The sequence below is a fragment of the Ochotona curzoniae genome, unplaced genomic scaffold (assembly GCF_017591425.1).
Source record: "Ochotona curzoniae isolate NIBS_2020 unplaced genomic scaffold, NIBS_Ocur_1.0 scaffold_4683, whole genome shotgun sequence".
NCBI classification, from domain to species: Eukaryota; Metazoa; Chordata; class Mammalia; order Lagomorpha; family Ochotonidae; genus Ochotona; species Ochotona curzoniae.
The window spans coordinates 13,390,863-13,414,449 of NW_024467121.1; the positions used below are offsets into that span (position 1 = coordinate 13,390,863).

At 41.9% G+C, this 23,587-nt stretch overlaps 1 protein-coding gene across 2 annotated transcripts in view; it reads right to left on the reverse strand.

The window, feature by feature from the left end:
- The window catches only part of IL2RA (interleukin 2 receptor subunit alpha), a 41,236-nt gene extending 28,775 nt beyond the window's left edge, over positions 1 to 12,461 (reverse strand). For both annotated transcript variants that reach the window (XM_040968275.1, XM_040968274.1), the window contains exon 1: positions 12,196 to 12,461. In XM_040968275.1, coding sequence (XP_040824209.1) covers positions 12,196 to 12,259 — 64 coding nt within the window. In that variant the 5' untranslated portion in view covers positions 12,260 to 12,461. The remainder of the gene's footprint in view (positions 1 to 12,195) is intronic.
- Between the last annotated feature and the right edge of the window lie 11,126 nt (positions 12,462 to 23,587).

The window sequence follows — 23,587 nt, forward strand, 5'->3', positions numbered from 1 at the left end:
GAAATCTAAAAGCAGCTTTCTCTCAACCCTTCGAAACCAGTTTCTTGGGACAGAGTCGTATTTTTAGCAGAAATAGGCTAAATTGGTCAGCCCCACCCACAGCCTTCTTCAAGGAGAGGGAGCCTTCTGAGAAATTAGACCCAAGGGTGAGGAGGTTTTCAACTGGATCTCATGGGATTTCCCCTGAGATTTTAAAGAAAGATCAGATAAATAGCTGTGACGCCATGTAGAGACATAAGATTAGACAGGAAACAGAATAGAAGGAACAAGAAAATGTTGTGGCTGCAGAGTTGCTCCTTAAAACTGCTGTCCAGTGAGGCAGACATCGGCCCCAGGCCAGATCTGTGAACTGAAGCCTTCACTGTGGCCAGTGTCAAAAGTCTCTGTGATCAGACCCAGGGTGCCCACTTGGCTATTTCAAGTCTGTGTCTTGCTTTTATTCACTCCGTACTTGTCTCCCAGAATTGTCTCTGGTACGCCTTTTCTTTCCTACTTCCCCAAAATTGCCCTGAACTGCTTGTCTGCTTTGATTCTGCTCCAGAAGGATTGGCACAGACCAGCACCCAGCAATATGTGAGTGCACTGTGTGTTGGCAGGTGCTACTCAGGATGATAACATGCCAGGGGTGGGTGGCATTGCTGGGTCGGATGACACAGAACTGGAAGGCTAGGTTGAAACTGTACGGTAAGTGGCACTCAAAACCTTTTCCGGTGCTCAGAAACACAAATGTGAACTGAAGGCTTTTGCTGAGCGCAGTCCACGTAATCAGTCCCATGTGGGCTGCCCTAAATTCCCGTTTGCTGACCACAGCTAGTGCAGAAATGAAGCACTGTGTTCTGTTTCCCCAAAGATCCTTTTAAGGCATGGACTCTGAACTGGCACTTGCAAGGGGAGGATTAGCTAATTGACCCAATGTGCCAGATCCTAAAATATGTTCTATATTATAAAATATTAAATACATAGTAATAGTAACATACATTGTATAAAATAGCTTAAAATAAAATATAGTCATTATTTCATATTATTCTATGGATTATACATATAAAATTAATAAAAACATAGTACATGATAAAATGCTACAGCAAGCTAATTAATGGGATTACAAATAATTATTATGTGATAATAATTAATGGACAAGTGGTTTCTCTCGTCCCTGGTTTGTGAATAAAAGAAGCTAAATCACAAATAGAGTCAGCGACTGTCATGAAAGCACAAAGCCCTTCAGTGGTGCTTGTGTATGCACCTGACCTTGTTCTGGGTGATGGTTGTGTCCTTGGCCCCTGTGCCTCTCGCCTTTCCTGCTCTGGCTGAGCTCCTGTTCTGCATCACGAGAGGATGGTTGCGGGACTCCTGGGAGGAAGTGGTGATGCAGACAAGCAAGCAGGAAATGGGTGGATGGTGGTTCCATTGGTTAGCATTGGGAATGAAAGAAGGCAGGCCTCAATTATACATATGTAGTTCATTCAGCCGGTGAGTGTTCAGCTGGGAACATCGGGAGTGCCTTTGTCTTTGAGGATGAGAAGTCTAGAAAGTCACTTTCTTTGAGTACCTATTATATCCTGGTTACTTTAGGCAGGCTCTCTGGTGTAGCTTACAGCAACCCAGTGAGGCACTGTATTAATTCCATTTTATAACAATAACCCACAGAGATAAAAACTGGCCTAACACCAGCTCCCACCCTATATTATGGAACATTTTTCCCCCTCCTGCCTCCCACCTTAGCTGCCTTCATTCTCAAATTAGAATGGTACTGCCTCTCTAAAGGGACTGGTCATTTCATTCCTTGTCTGAGATCCCTCTGTGGTATTCCATTCTCCTCAGAGCACAGTTAGAACTCCATAACATCACTCATGCTCTGCCCTGACATCTCCATTTCCCGTCACACAGGAACATGTGTGTCAATCCTGTGGAGCCATGCACACCTCCTGGAACACAGTGTGGTTTTCTCTCTGACCTTGGTTATCGTCTTAATCAGGATTATCTGGAGAAATAGAATCAATCAGAATTGTGTATGTTGATATGAAAGAACACATTCATAATTAGAATCGGCTCGTACAGTCTGGATACCCCTAGAAGCTTATGGTGTCATTCAGGCTGGGACAGAAAGCCTGAGAATTGGAGTGGGAAGGTGCTGAGGGAAATCCTGGGGCCTGAAGACTGAATAATCAGAAACTTCAGGGTCCAAGGGCGGGGAAAGATGGACGCAATCCACAGGGACAGAGAAGACATACCCTTCTTCCACATTTGAGATCTATTTGGTCCCTCATTGGGTTCGTTGTCATCTACTCGCATCATCGACCAATTCAGAGTTCATTCAATTTACCTGGTCGCTGCTGCTGGAAACATCCTCACTGACACACTCAGTAATACTGTTGGACCACTTGAGCATCCCTTGGTGTAATCCAGTGGACATACAGAATTAATCATAACCCTCCTACAATGCTACAGCTAGTCCCTACCTCCTGAACTCCTGCTCGTCCCGCAAGCCTCTTGTTAGCTGTCAACTTTCCTCCTGAAGCCTTCCCCTGACTTTCTCTGGACCCTCAGGCTCTCCTGCTATTTCTTTACATAGCACTTTCCACACTGTCCCCTTCACGTCCCCATTGCCTGGCTAGAGCCTGCATGCAGTGGCATGCCAAGGATTTTCCTGAACGAAAGCAGGACTTCTCAGGTTCCAGCTATGGTTTAAAGTTAAGCCTGTCAGATGCCCATGACCATGAGCCCTTCCTCTCTCCCAAGATGCTTTCTGCTGGAGAGAAATTCCAATTGGCACATGAGAGGTGAACAGATCTTCCAGAGAGAGGGGACATTGCTCCTAGAAATCAAGCTTTGGAGTCCTAACCAGAAACATTTGATTTGAAGGAGAGGAGATGTGCTGAGTGGATACACCATGTACCAAGGACATACAAAAAACACAGCTTGGAAAGACCATTGTGTGTCCGATAAAGGAAATGGAGAATGAGTGGAATTATGTGACCAGAGATCACCCTGAAAGTTGTTTACAGCAGAGCTCCAATGGGTGGCTTAAACTGAAACTGAAGGCTTGCCCAAGAAGTCTGGGGAAACAAGTAGTTTCCTGCTCTCTCTGGAGTGAGTCTGGATTTTGGTCAGATTGACCAGCTCCTCACTTTCTTGGGCAAGTAAATTACTATACCAGCAGTGTCTACTCCCTGATCTGTCAGATGGAAATGGAGAGAATGACAATGGTGCTCATCTCCTAGGGCTGTTGTGAGGATTCTGTGAGTGAGAGGCACACATGTAGCCAGCACTTGTGATTGCATGGCATGAGGATGGTGCCAGCTGCATGCCCTGGTGACCAGGCACACTCTGACCTGCAGTTCTACTACATCTGCCATTGAAAATGGAGCCAGAGAGGAAAAACTTAAACTCTGGGAGGGAGAAAGTGAAAGTGATGGTCTGGCAGGTGAGAGGCAGTGAAAACCAGAAGTGAAATAAACGACTCAACTGAACAGCAAGTGCTACTCACCCTTGCGGTCTCGGTGCCTGCCCGGTGTCAGCAGGATGTCTAAGGAAACTGCCCTTTTATTCTAAAAAGACTTTTGGGGTGAGGGTGAGGAGTAATGGTTTTGCTTTCCACTTAAAAATAAGTGTTCTTTTTACAAAGATCTTTTCTAAGCCGGATTCTGAATAGAGGTGTCACTACCACAAGGGCCGGAAACAGATACCACACTGAAGCTCAGCTGGAGTACCGGTTCTGCCTGGTTTCGGCAGCCGGGGACACCACGGACAACCTGCCCACAGCGGCAAGGTGTCACGCACACAGTTTGATGTGAAGTCATCTTCCCCAAAACTCCCGGGAAACTCTCAGAACAACGCAGCAGGAAGAGGCTGACGTCAACTTAGACTGTGGGGAGTTCAAAAAAAAAAAAACTTTTAGAAATGATTGCTTAGGAACACAACAAACAGATCTGTCTTGGAGGAGTTGGGCCAATTTGCTTAAGTGGTTCATTTCACTGAAATACACACATATACATTTAAAGTGGTTCATTTCATGAAAATATATACATTACACCCCCCAAAACACTGCTATTTTGCTTTTAAAAAATATAATCGTCAAAACTGAACATTTGAGGCTTCTTCTTTGGCTAGATTGTGCAGATTTAGGATTAGAGAGTGGTCACAGGCAGTTGGGTGTGTGGTGATGGCTCAGAACTACCCGAGATGATTCCTTAAGCTACTAGGGGTTATGGCGGCCATCAGAGAGTCTGTTGTTAAAGGGAATCAAATACTCACATCTGAAACGTTCTGATTTCACCTGTAAAGGAATCTCTGGAACTAAGCAAACCAAAACTATAATTTCATTACTTTTATTCTAAATTCAGAATCAGTCACATTTGGTTTCAATAATCCTGCTCTTCAGGGTCCGTCCTGCTCCAATGTTCAGGGACATAATGATTGCTTAAGAGACCCGATGGCTTGCTGGAGTCAAACTGTGTCCCTTTAAACTTGAACTTTAGCATCCAGCTGTGTGACAGTCTGTACACTGTATTTTTCTCCTGCTAGAGAATGAGTTCTCAAGCGCGAGGGCCAGCTGTCATTCATTTCTGTATCTTGAACTCTATATTCAGCACACACTCAGTTGCTCAATAAACATTTCCTGAACAAATGAATGGATGAAAAAGTCAACCTTTTCCACAAGCAGGAGGTTGCCCCCAGTAGCCCTATCACTTTATTCTTCCACCTGTGCCACAGCTTCTCTGCTGCTTCCCCTGAGGCAGCAATGGTTTCACCCTAAGAAACTTCACCAGAGAGAAAACTCCCGCCATCACACCACAGAGGCACACACCCATCCTTGCCTCTGCTCTTTGTTACCAAGGGCACAGAAAGCAGCAGGCTTCTGAGGGAGGATCTATTTTGGTCCCCAACAGAAAAGAGTGGGTGATTCCGTGAGCAAAGATGGCAATTCCTGAACATGATGTGGTGACTCACGCCCCACACTGCTCAGAATTTCCTCTGTTTTGTGGGCTGCTGGGGCCGACTTCACTGCGGTGCTTTCTTTAAAGCACGGTTGCAAGAAAGCTGCTGTAGGCTGCTCTTCATAAGTGGAAGGAGTGCTGGAGGAGAGGATCGCAATCTCAGGAACGGAGACTCCCAGGGCCAAATACGCCCCTAACACAGCCTAGATGAGAGCCTAGTGACAGGCTGTTGCTGGGCATTAGGGATTTGGCTTCTGTGGCCACAGAAATTCTCAGTTGATGCCCAAGCTGCAAGAGCAGCAGGTCAGGTGTCATGCATATGAATTCAATTGTTTAAGAAGTAAAAAATAAACTCCTGCTAACATGGTACACATCTCCTTGACCAGCAGTTTACTCTTCACAGCAGTAAAGAGAGTAGGCTGGGCCCAGCATGGTACTCTAGTGGCAGAAGTCCTTGCCTTGCATGCACCAGGATCCCTGGTTCATATCCTGGCTGCTCCACTTCCTTTCCAGCTCCCTGCTTGTGATGTAGGAAAGCAGTAGAGGACGGCCCAAAGCCTTGGGACTCTGTGCCCACATGGGAGAGCCTGGGAAAGCTCCTGGCTCCCAGCTCCTCACTTCAGATCACCTCAGCTCTGGCCATTGCAGCTGCTTGGAAGTAAAACAGTAGATGGAAGATTTTTTTTCTCCCCCCCCCTCCTCTGTAAATGTGGATCTCCAATAAAAATAAATAAATCTTTAAAAGAGAGAGAAAGTAGACTGCAGAATTAGATCTTCTGGCTCTCATCCTAGCTCTTTGCTGCTTGTGGTACACTGTGCAATTTGCCTGACCTCTGTCAACCTGTTTGCCAGCTGTGAGATGGGAATGAAGATAAGACCTACCTCATTTGCAGAATTAACTGAATTAATACAATGTTCTAATATATAAGCTGTTTCAAAATGCTTATAGAAAGTGGAATTAAAGATATATTATGCTGCAGGAGAGTTTTGAAATCTGCATACCAGATCTCCAAAAATAATTATGACCATGCAAATTATGAAAACATGCATGCACTGCAAAATGTTTTTTGTCAAAAAAAACTTATCTTCTGATTATATTTTTCCACAAAATTTTGAAGTCTCCTCAGTAACTCTTAACAATGCTAGAACAAGGTTCAACAGAGAGAAATTTAGAATGATCTGTTCCTCTTTCTCTTTCGCTCTCACTGTGGCCCTGAGGTTGGACTAGCTTCCCTGGTCAGGTAAAGGAACCCATGGCCTCCTTTTAACTTCCTTTTTATTATTTAAAAACACCTTTACTATTTCTGCTGTTGGGAATGCGTACCATTGCTACTTGTCCGGTCACCTACGATTATTCCTGTGTACTGCATGAGAGGGGAACGCCCGGGGGAAGAAGAGAAAATGGGCCAGTATGGCGCATCTGACCACATGACAGACTTGATGCCAGAGGACGTAAGCTCTTGTCATCAGTATCACATTCCTTCCCTTCGTTCCATTCATCTTCATGCCACCCACACTTCTGTTTCCTGGAATCTTTCTCTAGGCAGGATGTCTAGTACTTGGTTAACAGCTGCAGGTCAAAATTGTCAGGACAGAGCCTTCTGGTATGCAGGTGGTAGGGACTTGGAGGGGGAAAAACCTAGATATAGGGAACTATGTCCCAGGACTCCTCTGACTGTTCTCTGGAGTACTCGTAGTGCTGATGAGTGCTCCATGATGTCAAGGAAGTCACCAGGGACTGGGGACATCTAGAGAGCCAGGGGCAGTAAAGTGAAGTGAGGAACTTGTTTTTGTCTGAGTGAAAGTATTCACTTTTGTCAGAGAACCACTAGCCACTGATACTCTTTGCTCAGTGCGTACACTCACCTAAGAAATGCTTATAATCACATGCAGAAATGCGATATGACTCATTTATTTAGTTGTCCTGGTAAAATCCTCATTCATCAGCTTGCTACTCATCTCTGTATTTCTAATGCATGAATTGATAGATGAAGGAACAGCATCTACACAATTTCAGCACAATCATCTCAAAATTCTGTCCTCCAACCTCTCCTCCTACATTCAAAATCACCAGGAAGAGCTGATCTGTCTCTTGTCCATCATCTCCAAGAAACTCCTAACTCTGCAGATAGCATGCTGCACTCTCTGTTCTGAATTCTTGAGGGCATTTGTCAGTTTTGAAATAGTTGATCAATATTTGATCTTCATAATATTAGTTTTTCCTTTTTAACTGAAAGTTCTGTGTAAATAGAAGTAACATATTGGGATCAGTAGTGTGGCATAGTAGCTTAAGCTGCCACTTGAATGGCCGGCATTCCATGTCAGAGTGCCAGTCCAAGTCCTGGCAGCTCCACTTCTTATTTAGCTCCCTGCTAATGGACCTGGGAAGGAAGTGGAAGATGGTCCAAGCATGTAGGAAATCCAGATGGAATTCTTGACTCCATCTGGCCCAGTACCAGACCTTGTGGCCATTTGGAGGAATGATCCAGCAGATACAACACCTTCTGTCTGTCTCTTCCTCTTTCTCTCTGTAAACCTGCCTATCAAATAAGTGAGCCTTAAAAACTAAAAGAAGTAATATGTATCTCTTCTTCCATATAATAGACTAACTACTCAATGTCTGGCTTACATATCAACAACACAGACTTCATGTTGAGGCCTGTTTGAACTGGAGTCTTGGATATCAAAATTAGATTTCTTGAATCTACCTTGTATTAAGACCTGTAAGTGATTTGTACAAACATTTGAGAATATTATTCTAAGGCTCCTTCTAATAGTGAATAGAAATGAAATGATGGAATCAAAACAACAATGAGAATCCATCTGTCTCTTATGTAGTCTTCAACCCTAACTACATCTTAAATCCTCTGAGGAACTTAAAATAAGCATTATTATTGTAATGGCCTGTTCTCTTCTGCCAGAAAGTCAGGCTAATTATTCTACATTACTATTGGTGTCACCTTTTAAAGTATCCCACATACACTTTTTACTGTGCAATTAAAATCATTGCTCTGAAACTATTCCCAGCATGACTTATATTCTCTTGAAGGAGGTAAATCCCAGAATAATCCCCAAAATCAATCAAGTAACCAAAAATGATCTGAGGGTAGAAAATACCTAAAATCCTACTGATGATTGATTATATGATTGTTTTCCCCCAAATGAGTGACTTACTTGAAACCATGTTGCATAGCTCGGGATGATGTTGACTCACTGGCAACCACTGAGAACTTTTTCTTGACAGTTTTCCAGACAGAAATTGCCTAGTAAATATTTCTTCTCCATTGTTAAACAATGGATAACTAGTTTGAGAGCAAGAATTGCCAAATTTTTTCATCCCTGTACTATTAATGTGTGAATGGAAAGGTGAAGAAATATCATTGAGAATCACTGTGAAGATGCGTAAGTACTAAACTGGAATTCAAAATGCCTGGATTCTGGTCTAGCCTCAATCAACACCTTCAAGAATGAAAGGATTACAACTTTTGAAGCAGTTGTTTGAATCTGAGTCCTCTTTCCATTGTTGTTCACAAGACTGACCAGCGAGAAAGAAGAGAAACAGGTTCCAGTGCAGGTAAAACTGTTCTGATGAGGCACAAGGTGAAGACTCTTAGCAAGCCAAAAGTGGAAGCTTCATTACCAGTTAGCGGTGCTCCTGCCCCAACACAGCCACAGATAGAAGCAATAAGTGGGTCATGTGCAAATGCAGGACACTCAAGCTTAGGCCAGTACCTGTTGAGAGCTAGAAATAGCCTGCCATGACATGTCAGCCTTCAGTCTGCTGACCCTTAGGGATTTCTCGAGCTGGCTCCTTCTGGTACATGTTCATTGGGAAAGTTTTCTCACCCCCAAGAACCCCAGTTTTTAAATGCCTTTTGGAGCACAGCTTATTTAATTTCCATTTCCAAATTCTTGGCATAAAGTGCCAGGAATGGGAATTCCATGATGTCCCTGTCCATCTTATCTAATGAACAGAAATTTGTCAGAAGTCACGCTGTTTCCATGTTTTCACGTCAGTTCTACAACAGTGTCTCTAGGAGATAGTTCACTTTTGGCTTCCTGAAAAGTTCATTTTCTTCCTAATCTTATTTCCCACTGGCATATCAGGTGACTTGTCCCATTTTCTGTGGAAATTCTTTATCAATTCCTACCACACACTGGACAGTGAGGGGAGCTAGAAGTTAGCCTGAATGGCTGCCAAATCAAAGGACAGCCTGTTTCACTGATGTACATTACTATATTATACGAACAAGAGAATTATTCAGAATAACCAAGACTTCAGCAGCAACAACAAAAAATGTCAGACTACTTCTGAAGGGGATGATGTGGTAGAGTTGTAAAGCCATTCTTGGCTAGTGACCATTCTTTCTGTAAGAATTAGGTAATTCGTTTTTTCAATTATAAAATCTGAAAGGGAACATATGCATGTGTGATATATCAAAAACATGATAAATGAAAAGAGCAGCTGTTTCATACAGTATTCCCTTTGCTTACCAAAGCCCTACTACTCCAAAGTTTGTCATGGGGCTGAACAAGGTCAAATTAGTAATAATTTGGAATCTAAAAAACTGAAAGATTAAATGTGAAGAGTTAAACATTTTGCATTGAAATGACAAAGGTCAAGATGGGAAATTCCAGTGTGGGTAGGAGTCTTTACAAGAAGGGATAATTAGACAAACAAATCCTTGTTCTGCACTTTTTTTTATATCTAGGAGATGACGATTTGCTCATAAAATTCCTAGAATGAAAGAAAGATGATCAGGGGACATGTAGGCCATCAGAATTTCCACAATTCTAAGAAAGGTGCATTTAATAACACTGTGTTGGTAACATCAGGAGAATTCTCCTTTTTAACCACATCCCAGGACACAGTAATACAGAGACTAAAAACACCCAGATTGACTAATACATCGCCCATACTCCATTGCAATTTTAAATGGTGGCTTTGGAAATTTTCAGAGTGAAAATCTCCATTATGAATCAGCTAGAAATTGCATCTGTTGACAGTCTGCTTGATTTCATTAAAGAACTCTCACACCCGAGAAAATGACAGACGAATTTCTTTTTAAGACCGGATTCTACTTGGAGAAAAAAAAAATGTCTGAGCCAAGATTGTCTTTGCCCTGGAGGATTTCTGAATGCCCAATTCATCCAAGAAACTCAATCCATTTCATTGACTTCAGTTCTCATTGACTTTGAGTTCTCATTTTTCTCTGGATTGGGCGACTTCAGAGTCTCATGACCTGCCTCCTCTGGACCTGATCACCCTTCATGCTATTCCAGAGTCATGTTCAGAAATCTCTAACCCTGCTTGCAGTAAGCCAAAGGAGCACAATCCAGGAAAGTTGGTTGGAACCTGGGCATTGGCACAGCCTGTGAGGTTTGAAATTGGGGCTACTTCTTTATCTAGGGGTTCGTGACATCAACATACACAGTGGTTATGAGAATTAAAGTAAGAATCAGTAGTGGCATTGTGGTGCAGCAGGTTAAGCTAACTTGTGATTAAAACATCCCATGTGAGAGCCCTGTTTCAAGTCCCAGCTACCTTGATTCTGATTCAGCTCTTTTCTAATGTGCTTAGTAGACAATGGAGGAAGACCCAAACACTTGAGCCATTGTCAGCCATGTGTGACACCTGGATAGAGTTCCTGGCTCCTGCTTTGTTATCCAAGCCAGTGACCATTTGAAAAATCTCCCTCTCAGCGTCTCTCTTTTTCTTTGCTTCTCTGTCACTCTCCCTTTTCAATAATTAAGTTAAAAAAAAAAAACCTTTAACTAAGTCTTACAGAACTGGCACAAACAAGGAACTCTATAAATAGTAATCTTCAAATGTTTTCTAGTAGTTCTTTATTTACTACCAAATGAAGTTGTAAAATATTGATTTGTTATCTAAGATCTTGGTCCATTTGTTATCTAAGATCTTGGTCCATTCGTTTGGTTCCATTCTTCTTTTTCTAGACTTGACTCCCTCATTCCCACATCCTTTCCAACTTGCACATCAGACCTCCTTCTATTCCATGATGCCCTTGAGGAAATTTACCACTCCCTAATGGCTCCACTCTGTTAGCATCCCACCTTCAACAAGACTTCTCTGATACTCTCCTACACATTTTATGCCATAGGGACAGGACTTGGTATTTCCAATAAAATTGAGCGGAAGATTAAGGATCGCGTGAATTTTAGATTCTGCATGATCCTTCACCTGGCCCACAGCCAGCAAAACTTTTCATCTCACTGGCAAAGTCACCAGTGGTTTTAAACAGCACAAGTTTGCCTGAAGCGTGTTTCCCAAGAATAAGGCAAGATTAATTGTACAAATTCTGCTGCTCTGGCTTGGACTGATTTGATAACACCCCTGTTGGGGCAGAAATTGCAGTATAAATATTGCTGAAATTCATCCATTTTAACTCCAAAGTCAATCCAGAGGGCCCTACACAAATTGGCCACTTCACCAAAACAAGGAAACAAACTTCTCGTGCACATTATATTTTACTTCTTAACACATTTTATGTAATCAGCATAAATTTGATTGAAATAAATTATATGAAATGATAGACTTTCAGAAAAGACATCATACTTTCATATCTATCTTTCTGGTTTAGCAAGACAAGATGTTATTAGAAAATTTACACTCAGAATATTAGGAAGGGTGGTTTGAGGTAGAAAGTGGTGGTTTTGTTCATTTCTGTTTTAAAACAGTCTTTGAGAAAACCCAAGAAAAATTTACATAAATATATATGTATGAACATGTATAAATATACAATATACACAGGAGCCCAGAAAAAAAGTAATGTTCTGGAACTAAATCTATTTCTTTAACATTTCTATGAATTTGGAAGCTTCCTAATTATTGCTTCATAAGGCAATCGAGATTCCAAGTAACATGTAAGTGTTATCTTACAGCTAGGGCAAGGATGTTAGCATGTAGTAAAAAATCAAAATTCATTGAGATATAATAGAAAACTTCTCCAGAAATCTGTTCATCAGTATCATGTTGACATCCAACTATCATGCCACTACAGACTTTCACAAATTCTTCGTGGATTAAGTAAGCAGTCCAGGACTATGAGTGACAAGAAAGCCTAGTCCCATTCCAAACTCCCTTTACAGACTGGAGACCCTTGAGGCAAAAAGAGGGAGGTAGGGCTCCAAGGGTGGTCACAAAAGGTAGAACTCAAGACACTTAGGGACCCTCTCTGGTTCTGTGTCTGGGGGAAATAATGTCTGTCCCAAGACTCAGAGGGCACCCGTAGCTTACCTGTCCTGAAGCCAGGTACCACGATAAATGAGGCTAGTGCCCACAGCAGCCAGCGTGGCTTCATCTTCCTGGCGCTGGGAATCAGCTCGAGGAAGTGAAGGGGAGGTATTTTTCTGCAGAATCTTGGGATGTCCACCAGCCTCTTCACTTCATTGTGCTGGGAGGTCAGGGACTGGAAAGCTCAATCCTCCAGGGCTGTCATCCTTGCCGCTCCATCCAGTCTCTGTGTCAGTCAGGAGGTGTACTCTGTGACTGATGAGTTCAGTCAGGAAATTGTGCCTACAACTCTGTCCTGTGATCTCAAATATAGGAAGTGGGTTTTTTTTTTTTTTTGATGACAACATAGTTTGTGATAACTTGTCAAGCGAGGTTTCTTTCTTTTTTTTTTTTTTTCAAGTTCAATTGCTGGGAGGTGTGGGCTGGTATTGGTGAGAAGGATTAAGCTTCACATATGAATCCTGTTTTCAGCTTCACCCATAAAATGAAAGGGAGATTCCCCCTGCCGTTGAAGGAGGGGTGAGCAAGCACTTCTTGGCAGTGGGCTCATTTTAGAATTTGTAAACTGCAAATCCCCTTCACCTAGCCAGCTCTGCAGCTCCCTGGGGAATCAACTGGGCCCACAGAAAGTGCAAAGCCAAGTTGATATGATGTATGGAAGTACAGCCTTGGAAATAACAAGTGTATCCTAACTGTCAGACCCTGGATCCCTTTCAGCAGGCTTTGCAGTGCTGGGTTTCCAACATTCAGATCATTAAGAAGGAAGGAACAGATTGACTGATATGCCAACTGATGAGTAATCTAAGATCTAGAATCGGTACCAGCCATACTCATTTCACCATGATGCCCTGGGTTCCTGAAAGGGCTGTGTCATTTTATAAGCTGCTTTACCTCCACAATTTTCTTTCTCTTGTAGGGGCAGGGAAACCTTTTTGTCTGCCAGGGGCCATTTGGATACCTATAACATCATTCACAGGCCATACAAAATTATCAACTTAAAAGTATTAGGCTTAAAAAATAGGTGAAAAAAATTAGATTCCTTCAACTTCGATTCCAATCTGTGGTTGCCTTGGCAGGGCCAGAAAAAAAAATTGTTTTGTGGAAGTTATTTGGGTCATGGGCGAGACATTCCCAATCCCAGTGATTTAAAGGATGGTAATGAAAGGCAGCATTGATTTTCAACCTCACACTTCTTTGTAAAGTTCAATCTTTTTTAAAAAAAAATTTTGTTAGAGTGCTCCTCCAGTTTTCATGAAACAATGGATTCTGTTTTGCCAATTGTAGCCATCATGAAGGCATTACTACTTCCTCTAACATTCTCTCCAAATGGCAACTATCTCTAAAAGGAGTCTTGCAGTTCTGAGAATGAACTAAGAAGCACTTCCAGGCTAAATATCAATGTTTGCAGTAAAAAAGAATGACTTGGTACCTTTCTGGGAAAAGAGCACTTATCAAAATGTGCTGTTTCTCATTTAACATTTCAAGGTAGATATAACTTCATTGCTAGCAGCATCATTGCCAGTTTTGTAAGTGAATACAATTCCTATCATCCCCAAGGTTATTCCAGTTTTTAAGTTGAAGATTTTTACTAGCTATCATTGGCATCATATAATTTTGAAACAAACCTAAAGGAAAGTTGGAAACATAATACAGATAAATTCCTCCATAAATGATATTTGCTGTTGTTTATGTTAAGGTTTCTTTTTTAAGGCAAAGTGGACAAGGAGAGAGAGAAAGAAAGAAAGAGAGAAAGGAGAGAAAGGAGAGAGAAAGAGAGAGAATCTGTCTGTTAGTCTGCTCCCCAGCCAGCTGGGGTTATAATTCCATCCAGATCTACCATTTGGGTAGCTGGGACCCAAAAACGTGGACAATGTTTAGCTGCTTCTCTTGCTGCATTGGCAGCAAGTTGGATCAAAATCAAAGAAGCTGGGACTTGATGCGTTGCTCTGATTTGGGATACCAGCATTGCAGACGGCAGTTTAAGTCACAACACTGCCCACCTCACAAATGATTTGAAAGTATCCACCCTCACTCTAGAATATACCTATAAAGATCATTGTCTAACATCAGAACAACACAACCAACAAAAACCCTCAAATAATAACACTGTCATTCCACCATCATGCTCAGTTTTTCTGGGTGTCACAATAATTTCCTTAATAACAAAAAAATCAAATTCATAATTATTCATTTTGACTCTTCACAATGGAATTTATGTGAGCTTCTAAAAAATGTTTCATTTATCTTGTCAAACTATGGGAACTATGACATTTCACAGACATCTAGCTAGACAATTCTGTATCTTGACATTTGAACCAAGATGTTGTTGAAATCTAAGAAACTAAGCAAGACCTAGGTCTGCTAATAAGAGAGCTGGAAAAAAAAAAGCTTAAAGTGGTGGAGGACCAACACTTGGTGCTGAGATAAATCACTGTGAAACAAGTTATCTGGTTGGCTTTGGGATAAAATGCACATCAGTGTGTGCATGGGCAGTTTTAGAAGTGTCAATGCCAATCAGAATTCAGAAGATTTAGGATCTCAAACAGAAGATGCCAAACATAGGACTGGCATATGTCTCATGTGTTTCTGAACTCCTATCACCCCACACAGAGCACAGCACATATGGATTTACACCCATGATGTGTTAAGGTGCATATACATAAAGATACAGCTAATGTATATTAAAATAATGTCATATAAATTCTTGGTGAGCATGCGTCTAAATTTTGTTTTAACCCGGCTACAATTTCTAACAAGTCCACTGCAAATAATTCTTTGCTGTTGGGAATGGTTTTTTTGTTTTTGTTCTTGTTTTTTGTTTGTTTGTTTTTGCAGAAAAGGAATCTATTGAAGAAACAATGATAGATTAAGTTCAAAAACGAAATACTTTTCAAAGGTAGCTAAGTTCCTCACAGGACAAATGGCCGAATGTTCAGGCTGGCTCTCAGTTTGTCAGGAAATCACTCAACTCTGTTATCAGAAATGGTACTTCCCAGAAGAACATAATTATCACGTCAAACAGCAAACTTCTGACCAAGATTACCATGTTTTAGGCACATCTTTCTCTCAGGGTTGCAAGCTTAACAATTGTCAAGTTCAAAAAATAAATAAATAAAATAAAACAATAGCAAGTTAGCGGGAAGAAGTTACAGTGCTACTGGGGGAAAGTTAAGGCACAGAGATGCTAAAATGCTATCTAAATAGGACCTGAATGGAGTGACACAAATTGCAGTGGCAAAGCTTGGTGTCAGAAAATCTTACAAAAAGAGATGGCGTTTATAATAGCTGGCTATGAAGGCTAGTGGTGGAGAGTGGAAGTTTGCCAATGTTCACTTTGCTCATTTGAGCTGATCAAGTTGATGAAATCCAAATGTGTAAGGCTGAGATTAGTGAGTGGCAGAAAGATGGTGTCATTGTCACATAGATTGTTCTCTCACTCATACTATATTATATGGTCCTCTATTTCTGCCATATTTTATCCAGACTATCCTAGACTTTGACTCCCCAGCCTGTCTCTGCCTCCCCTCACACCCCACACCACACACACACACAGAGTTACCTTATAACCGAAATAGTTTCTGTTTATCAGAGTCTAGACTCAGGAGGAAGGGGTAAAGGATCAGAGGAAGAACTGGTGAGAAATAAATCACCTTCTCTCATTTATGTGGCTTCTCATTCACCAGCAGCCCCTAATCCCAAGCAGCACAGACGTTGGAAAGGAAGATGAAAGAAAGGCATCACGAGGATCGGATGCAAAAATAGAAAGTTAGGCAAGGATAGTGGCATTGTGGAGATCAAATTCAGGAGAACCCTCCAGTGAATTCTGTTATTATTGATTTCTTTTTTATGATTTATTAACTTTTATTTAAAAGTTACAAGGAGAAGGAGAGATAAAGAGATCTTCCATCCCCTGTTCCCTCCCCAAATGGCTGCAATGGATGGAGCTAAACTGGTCAGAAACTGGGAGTCTGAGCTTCTGGGTACAGGGACCCGAGGACTTCTGCCATCGTCCACTTTCACTGCTTTCCCAAACACATCAATAGAGATCTGGATTGGAAATGGAGCAGCCAAGACTTGAACCTATGCCTATATGGGATGCCGGTGGCTCAAGTAGAGGCTTCACATAACCACACCAAGCACAAGCCCCTTATTATTGCTTTCAAGCAATAAACCATTGGTGCTCCAAGACACGCTTGGCACAGTGAGTATGAGAGTGCATATTGGAGGACAAAAGTTTAAAAAAAAAAGTCTCTCTAATAAAACAAAAGGTTCATGAATGATGATAAAATAATGTTGAGGAATACGTGCAGAGAAGGAATTAATATAGAATGAAACGAGGTGCTTCGGCAGAGAAACTCAATTACAACTTCAACGAAATATAAAACCTCTTTTGCAAATACTTATTATTTGTAATTTGTTTTAAAATACTAAGCCATCTCCCCAGCATCCCACAAAACTTGAGTAAAATTCTCAACCCTTTTTCGTGCATTTTGGAATTGAAAAAATTCTGAGGATGTGTTACAGCCTTATTTATGATTTGAGGACAAGCAGGAAGCATGTTTAGTCCAGGAATTTCATGCTTTCTGTCTCAGCTGCTACTGACCTCTTGATTATTTCATTGTCCATTCACATCCTCACTAGGGATGTGCAAGAAAGTGAATTTTGAATGAAAGAATTTTACTTCCATCAAATACTGACAGAACACCTGCCATGAAGTAAAACATTAAGTCAGAATTCAGTTAGAGATATTAAAAGTGAAGACACAGTCCTCCCAGGATGCTCATCATCTACTCAAAGAGCCAAAAAAATGGGTACTTGAGGGGGCCTGGCATAGTGGTTGAAGTCCTCGCCTTGCACGCCTGGGATCCCATATGATTGCTGGTTCTAATCCCAGCGGCCCCTAATCCAGCTCCCTGCCTATGGCCTGGGAAAGCAGTCGAGGACAGCCCAAAGCCTTGGGACCCTGCACCTGCGTGGGAGACCCAGAAGAGCTCCTGGCTTTGAATTGGCTCAGCTCCAGTCATTGCGACCACTTGGGGAGTGAACCATCAGATGGAAGATCTTCCTCTCTGTATATCTGCCTTTCCAATAAAAATAAATAAATCTTAAAAATAAAAAAAAAGAAAAGAAATGGGTACTTGAAAGGGGATCTGACTGCTCGTTTCTGCACAGATCCCTTGCATGATCAAGCTTGCCCTGCCCAATGCAGCTGGCACCACATGAAAGCAGCCTCACTCTCTCATCTCCTCTAGAGGAGCCATGTGCTCAGCTGTGTACTCTCAGAACCCAGATCTGAAGAGTGGAGACATCTTCACAATCTTGGACGCCAGGGTCACGAGCAAGGTGAAGCCAGCTGATCTGTTGTTTACATCTGTGATATTCTGTTAGGTTTAGTCAGAGATTCGTCCAGGTTTTTGGTGGCCTGATTCTTTCTGTCCTTTACCTCTTAGACATGGACCTGAGATGTCCACCTAAGGTCCCTCAATTTAATTTTAAAAAGAGACTTTCATTTACTGTTTCAAAGATAGCAAATGAGAGAGAGAGTGAGTGAGCAAGAGAGAGATCTTCCATCCACTGGATCACTGCCCAAATGGCCACAACAACAAAAACTAGGTCAGGCCAAAGTCAGGAACCAGCAGCTTCAGCTGCGTTTCCCATGTGGGTGACAAGGGCTCAAGCACTTGGAGCATTTTCCACTGCTTTCCCAGGCACATAGCAGAGTTAGATCAGAAGTGGAGACAGAGGCCCGGTGCGGTGGCCAAGAAATTTGAACGTGCTGAGATCCCATATGGGCGCCGGTTCTAATCCCGGCAGCCCTGCTTCCCATCCAGCTCCCAAAAACTTGAGACCCTGAACCGACGTGGGAGACCTGGAAGAGCTCCTGGCTCCTGGCTTTGGATTAACGCAGCTCTGGTTGTTGCAGCCACCTGAGGAGTGAATCAGATCATCCTGTCTCTCTCTCCTCCTATCTGTATCTCTGGCTTTCCAATAAAAATAAATAAACCTTTTTTAAAAAAAGATTGAAGTGGAGACAGGACTCTAAACAGTACCTGTAAACAGCTACACTACAACAAAAACCTTCACAATTTACTTGCTAAACACTCATGCGCCCTTGGGTACATCATTAGGTATCACCCCATTCACAAAATACATGGATCCAGGAACAAGATGTTCTGCCCAGGACCTCGGAGATGTAAAAACAAATGAAGAAGAGCTCTGCTCTCAAAGACTGCAATCTAAATGTGTGACTTGGGTGGCAGGGCCAGAAAGGTTCCCAATGAACTGAAAACACATCAGTCCAATTGATCATTCCCAAGAATAGCTAATAAACTGCTGGAAGACATTCTGGAGCATGTGACTCTTCTATCCTCATTTATCCAGTGGACGGTGGGAGTATTGCCCTGGCAGTAATGCCTGCATTACTGCTTGGCATATGAGAACAGCTTAGGTTCTGCTTCAGTAGGTACTCTGCAAGCAGTGTTCTTCCTCTCAAACTGGTGCTAGTAGAATGCTGCTGCAAATTCTACGAAATCTACAGGTGCATCCTGTTATTGTGGCACCGGGTTGAATTTCTACAGTTTGTAATTTCCACCAGAATTTACTAGATGGGGCACAGGAGTCCTGTGGAAAACCAAAATCCACTATGAATCACATAAACCACCCATGCTCAAATGTCTAGTTCCCAAGGGGCTATTTGACTTGTGAATTACTCTACTCATCGAAACAATGGGACAGAAGAGTTGTTTTGTTTGAATCATAAATAGTCCTCCATCCCTGACAATTTTAAATAGACTTTATCCCCTCCACCCCTACTTTCTGACTGATGGTGACAGATTCGTGTACCCTTTTATGTTTGAGTGCAGAATGTATTTGCTAGATGTGTCCCAGCACCAGCTCCCTCATTTCTATAGATTTAAAATGAGTTTGTCTCTCATACCAGTGATGATGATCAATGGCTGCCCAGAACAAAAATCCCAGGGCTCCAGATGAGCTTAAGGGGCTTCCTCACTTTTTGTTTAAACATCTACAGACCTCCCAGTTGGCCTTCCTGATGCTAATATATCCCCTCATACCGTTTTCCTTTTTAAAAACATTATGAAAGTAGGTGGAGAGAGAGTGTGTGTGTGTGTGTGTCCAATGTTCTGGCCCACTGCCAAAATGTCTATAATGGCCCTGGCTTAAGCAGGCAAAGTCAGGAGCCAGGAATTCAATGTAGGCCTGCAACATGGGTAGAAGAGACCTAACACCCCCGGTGCCTTCCAGGGTTCATATTACAGGAAGCTAGAATCAGAATTTGGAGCTCGATTTCAAATCCAGGCACTCTGATGCCCACACGGGCATCATAATTGATGCCTTAACCAGCAAGTTAAGCACTTTCCCATTGCCTCCAATTTAATCCACTGGTGTTTTGCCTTTTCTTATCTGAAACTTAGAGTTTTAGGAATTTCATAGTGTCTTTTAAGTGAAGCACAAATGCCTTCAAGATCTTTCATAATCTGCCCTACCCTACCACTTCAACATGGATATTCAACTGATTTTCTTCATGTTGTCTTTCTTACCATACCAAACTAAACACATACATAACGCAATATAGTAAAACTCTTTAACTATTCATTATTCACCAAATATGAGTTCCTTTTTGTATTCCATGTTGAATTTATACCTCCAGTCTGATTTACATCTTCAGATCTATCTTAGGGGCCAGTTGTAATCCATCTCCCTGCTAACGCACCTAGGAAAGCAGTAGAGGATACCCAAGTGAGAGCCACTCACACGGAAGACCTGGAACAAGTTCGGAGCTCATATCTTTGGCCTGGCCCAGCCTCAGCCATTGCAGCCATCACAGAAATCAACCCGTGGGTGTAATGTACCTCTCTCCATCTTTCCACCTCTTTCTCTGTCACTGCTGCCTTGCAAATAAATTAAATAAAGCTTAGAAACTAAAGTCCAGCTCAAATTCTATCTCCTAAAAGAAGTCAACTTATCCCTCCATCTGAAAGCGCTCTCTTTCCTTCGAACCTTATCAGCAGTTCAGTAATAGTGAAAATAATCACTAGCATGGATGAAACACATACTGCGTGGCAGGCACTGTGTTGATCATTTGGTATGTATTATTTCACTGACTTCTCACAGCAATCTGATAAGGCAGATATACTATCACAATTTCCATGTTACACATGAAGACATCGCGTCTCCTTGTGGTTGTAAAACACCCACACATAATTCATTAGGACTGGTGTCGTGTCTAGGTCTCAGGTCTAACTAAACTTTAAACATACCACTATTCCATCAGCAGCAGGGCACTTGCCAATTTGTGAAGGTGTTTTAGCTCTCCAGAGACACACATCCTCATTACAACTAGACTCTATGTCTCATTAAAGAAAGAATGTGCCTCTTAGTCATCCTTTTATTCCCTAGCACAAAAGAGATACTCCCTAAGTATCTGTTGACTGAATTGTATAGAAAACCCTTTGCAGAGTGTAGCTTTGAGATATGTAATGAAAAGGATGTTAACCTTAACTCTATTTCATCAAGTTTTTTACTTTAAGGAACTGAATATGAGGGGTGGGGGGAAACTCCATGAATGCCTGAGTCTAGACTCAATAATCATGCAATATGTTGGAAAAGGCTTGACTGAAGCTCTCCACGGAGATGCGTATTTGGCAAAGCAGTTAGGACATTTCTTGGGCCATCAGCATCCCATAACATGGGCTCTGGCATCTTGTTCCAGTTTTGCCTCCAGATCTAACATTTTAGGGAGAAGAAGATGGTGGTTCAAGTTCTTGCATCCCTGCCACTCACATGATTTCTATCTGCTCTGTAATCCTGGCTTCAGCCTGGCCTAACCCCAGCTATTTTGAGCATCTAGGGAGTTAACTGGTGGATGGAAGAATTCTGTCAAAAAAAAATTAAATTCAAAAACATTAAATTTTTTAAAAGTCTTCAGTATCAATCGATAACAGTTGTCAGTAGGATCAACCATGAATCCAAGGACTTGGATGCTATTGACCTGATGGTGCAGATTTATTTAGGAACACAGTGTGTTGCTTTCTTTGACTCTGAATTTGGCTCTTTTTAAGATCAGACTGGCCCCAGGAAGAGAAATGGGCAGAATTTGTCACCAGTTTCACAGGAAAGGGGCAGGTGAGGAGCTACAGTATTTCACTTCTTCCTCATTTTAAGCTCTGGTAAACTTTTATCTATCCATAAAAATTCAGCTTTTGCCACATACTTCTAGTGTGATTTGATGAAACAAAAACAAAACAGGGACTTTCTGGGTAACGAGGTCAGGGTATTGTTTCATAACAGGCAAATTTTTTCGCATGACAGCTGGAGGATTAAAATAGAACAAAAGAGCAAGCCACCTGTCAGTAGGCCTGAAGAACCCAGAGTGACATTATCAAGTGGTTAAATTCATGGAATCCAAGTATCTGTTTCATCAGACGTGACCAGATAGATATTAACAATACCTTGAATTGACGAAATTAGTTTTTTCTGAGAAGTCTGAAAGTTTTTAAGTTGAGTGCGCTCATCTTTTTTCCTCCCCAACCCTTTGGCCGTTTCTTGTTAAAAGATGAAGAGATTAGGCCCTGTGAGACTACATGTGTTTCATCCATGGTGGAGACGGGACATATTTCTAGTTCTCTCCTCTATTTTTTTTTTTTTAAAAACTCATCCTTCTGTTATGACCCATATCTTCCCATGTTAGTGATCTGTGTGCTGATGTTACACAAATCCTCTTCTGCTGCAGTGATCATGGGTATACTATTACCACCATTTGTTGATTACCTACTCTGTGCAAGATATACAAGCACTGGTGCTAGTGAGAACAAGGCAAAACCTCCACCATGAATGTGACCGTTAGTTGGGGTGAGACAGCCAGCCAGTAAGCAATGAAATAATAGTGTAAGGTTTCATGTTAACGAGTGTTAAAAAGAGAAATTATGCAGATAACAGAGCATATCTGTAAAGGAGTGGAATGGATGCACTGTCGGGTGGGGAAGGTAGAAAAACCTTCTCTGAAGGATTTTTTTAAACAGAGATCCGGATGATGTAAGGGAAGAGGCAGGTCACTATGTGGAAAAAGGTGTGCATGCCTGAGCTGGGAGTGAGCTCAGTGTCTGAGAAAGAGGGAGCCTGCTGGCGGAGTGGAGGCACCGGGGTTAAGTAGGAGGTACAGGTTGGAAAAGTAAGCAGGTCAGAACATTGGGATTTTGTTCTGGGTTGATGGGAAAGCTGTAGGAAGGTTCTGCGCAGAGGAATAAAGCACTTGCACTTGGTTCTTTCAAGTGTCCACATGATAGGTGTGTGATCTGAGCTACAGCTGTGGAAATGATGGCTACTTAGAGATTTATCTTAACAACAGAGTCCAAAGAACTTGCTTGATTGATTGAATTATGGATGTAAGGAAAAGAAAAGTATAGAGACTGTCTACATATTTGGCTGGACTATTCAGATTTTTCTGGTTAGGAAAAAATAGGAAAAATCAGTAGAATTTAGCTTGTGATATGAGATGTCATTAAGAATTGTATTGGGGAACCAGAATTTTGATGTATCAGGTTGACCCACATCCTGGGATGTTTGCATTCCATATGAATGCTACTTCAAATCCCAGCTCCCTGCTAATGTAGCCGGGAAAGCAGCAGAAGATGGCCCAAGTATCACTGCAACCATTTGGGGAGTGAACTCATGGATAGCATATCTCTGTCTCTCCTTCTCTCTGATTTTCAAATAAAATGAATGAATGAATGAATATATAAATATATATTTTTTAAAAATATGTTTTGGCCATTGTAATTGGAATATAAGTGGAGATATTATTTAGATGTTGAAGAAATATCTCATTTGAGGAACTGCTATAAAGGAAAGCAGAAAATATACAAGTAAGGCAGGAGCATCAATGAGGAGTTGTGAGCAACTAGCAGAGTTTTGAAAAATGGATTTCCTTGGGGACCGATGCCGCAGCACAATGGGTTATGCTGCAGATTGGAGTGCTGACTTGAGTCCTGTTCTTATTCGGCTTCCTGATAATGCACCTGGGAAAGCAACAGAAGACAGGAGATGAAAATGGAACTCCTAGCTCCTAGCTTTGACCTAGCAGAGTCCTTGCTGCACTGGACCTGAAGATCAGCTGGGAAGGAGGCAGCTCACCATGCTTAGTGGCAGTAGCAGGGAGGAAGAGCAGGTCAAAGGAGACCGAGAGTAAGCCAGTGGAGTAAAGATCTCTCTATCACTTTCTGCCTTTCAAATAAATAAATAAAATGTGATAAATTTTCTTTCCAGAGTATCTTAGGTACACAGTAAACTTGAGTGAAAGATAGATTTCTTACATCCCGCCTGCCCCCACATATGCATAGCTCCACCATTACTGACATCCTGCCACTTGGTACAATCC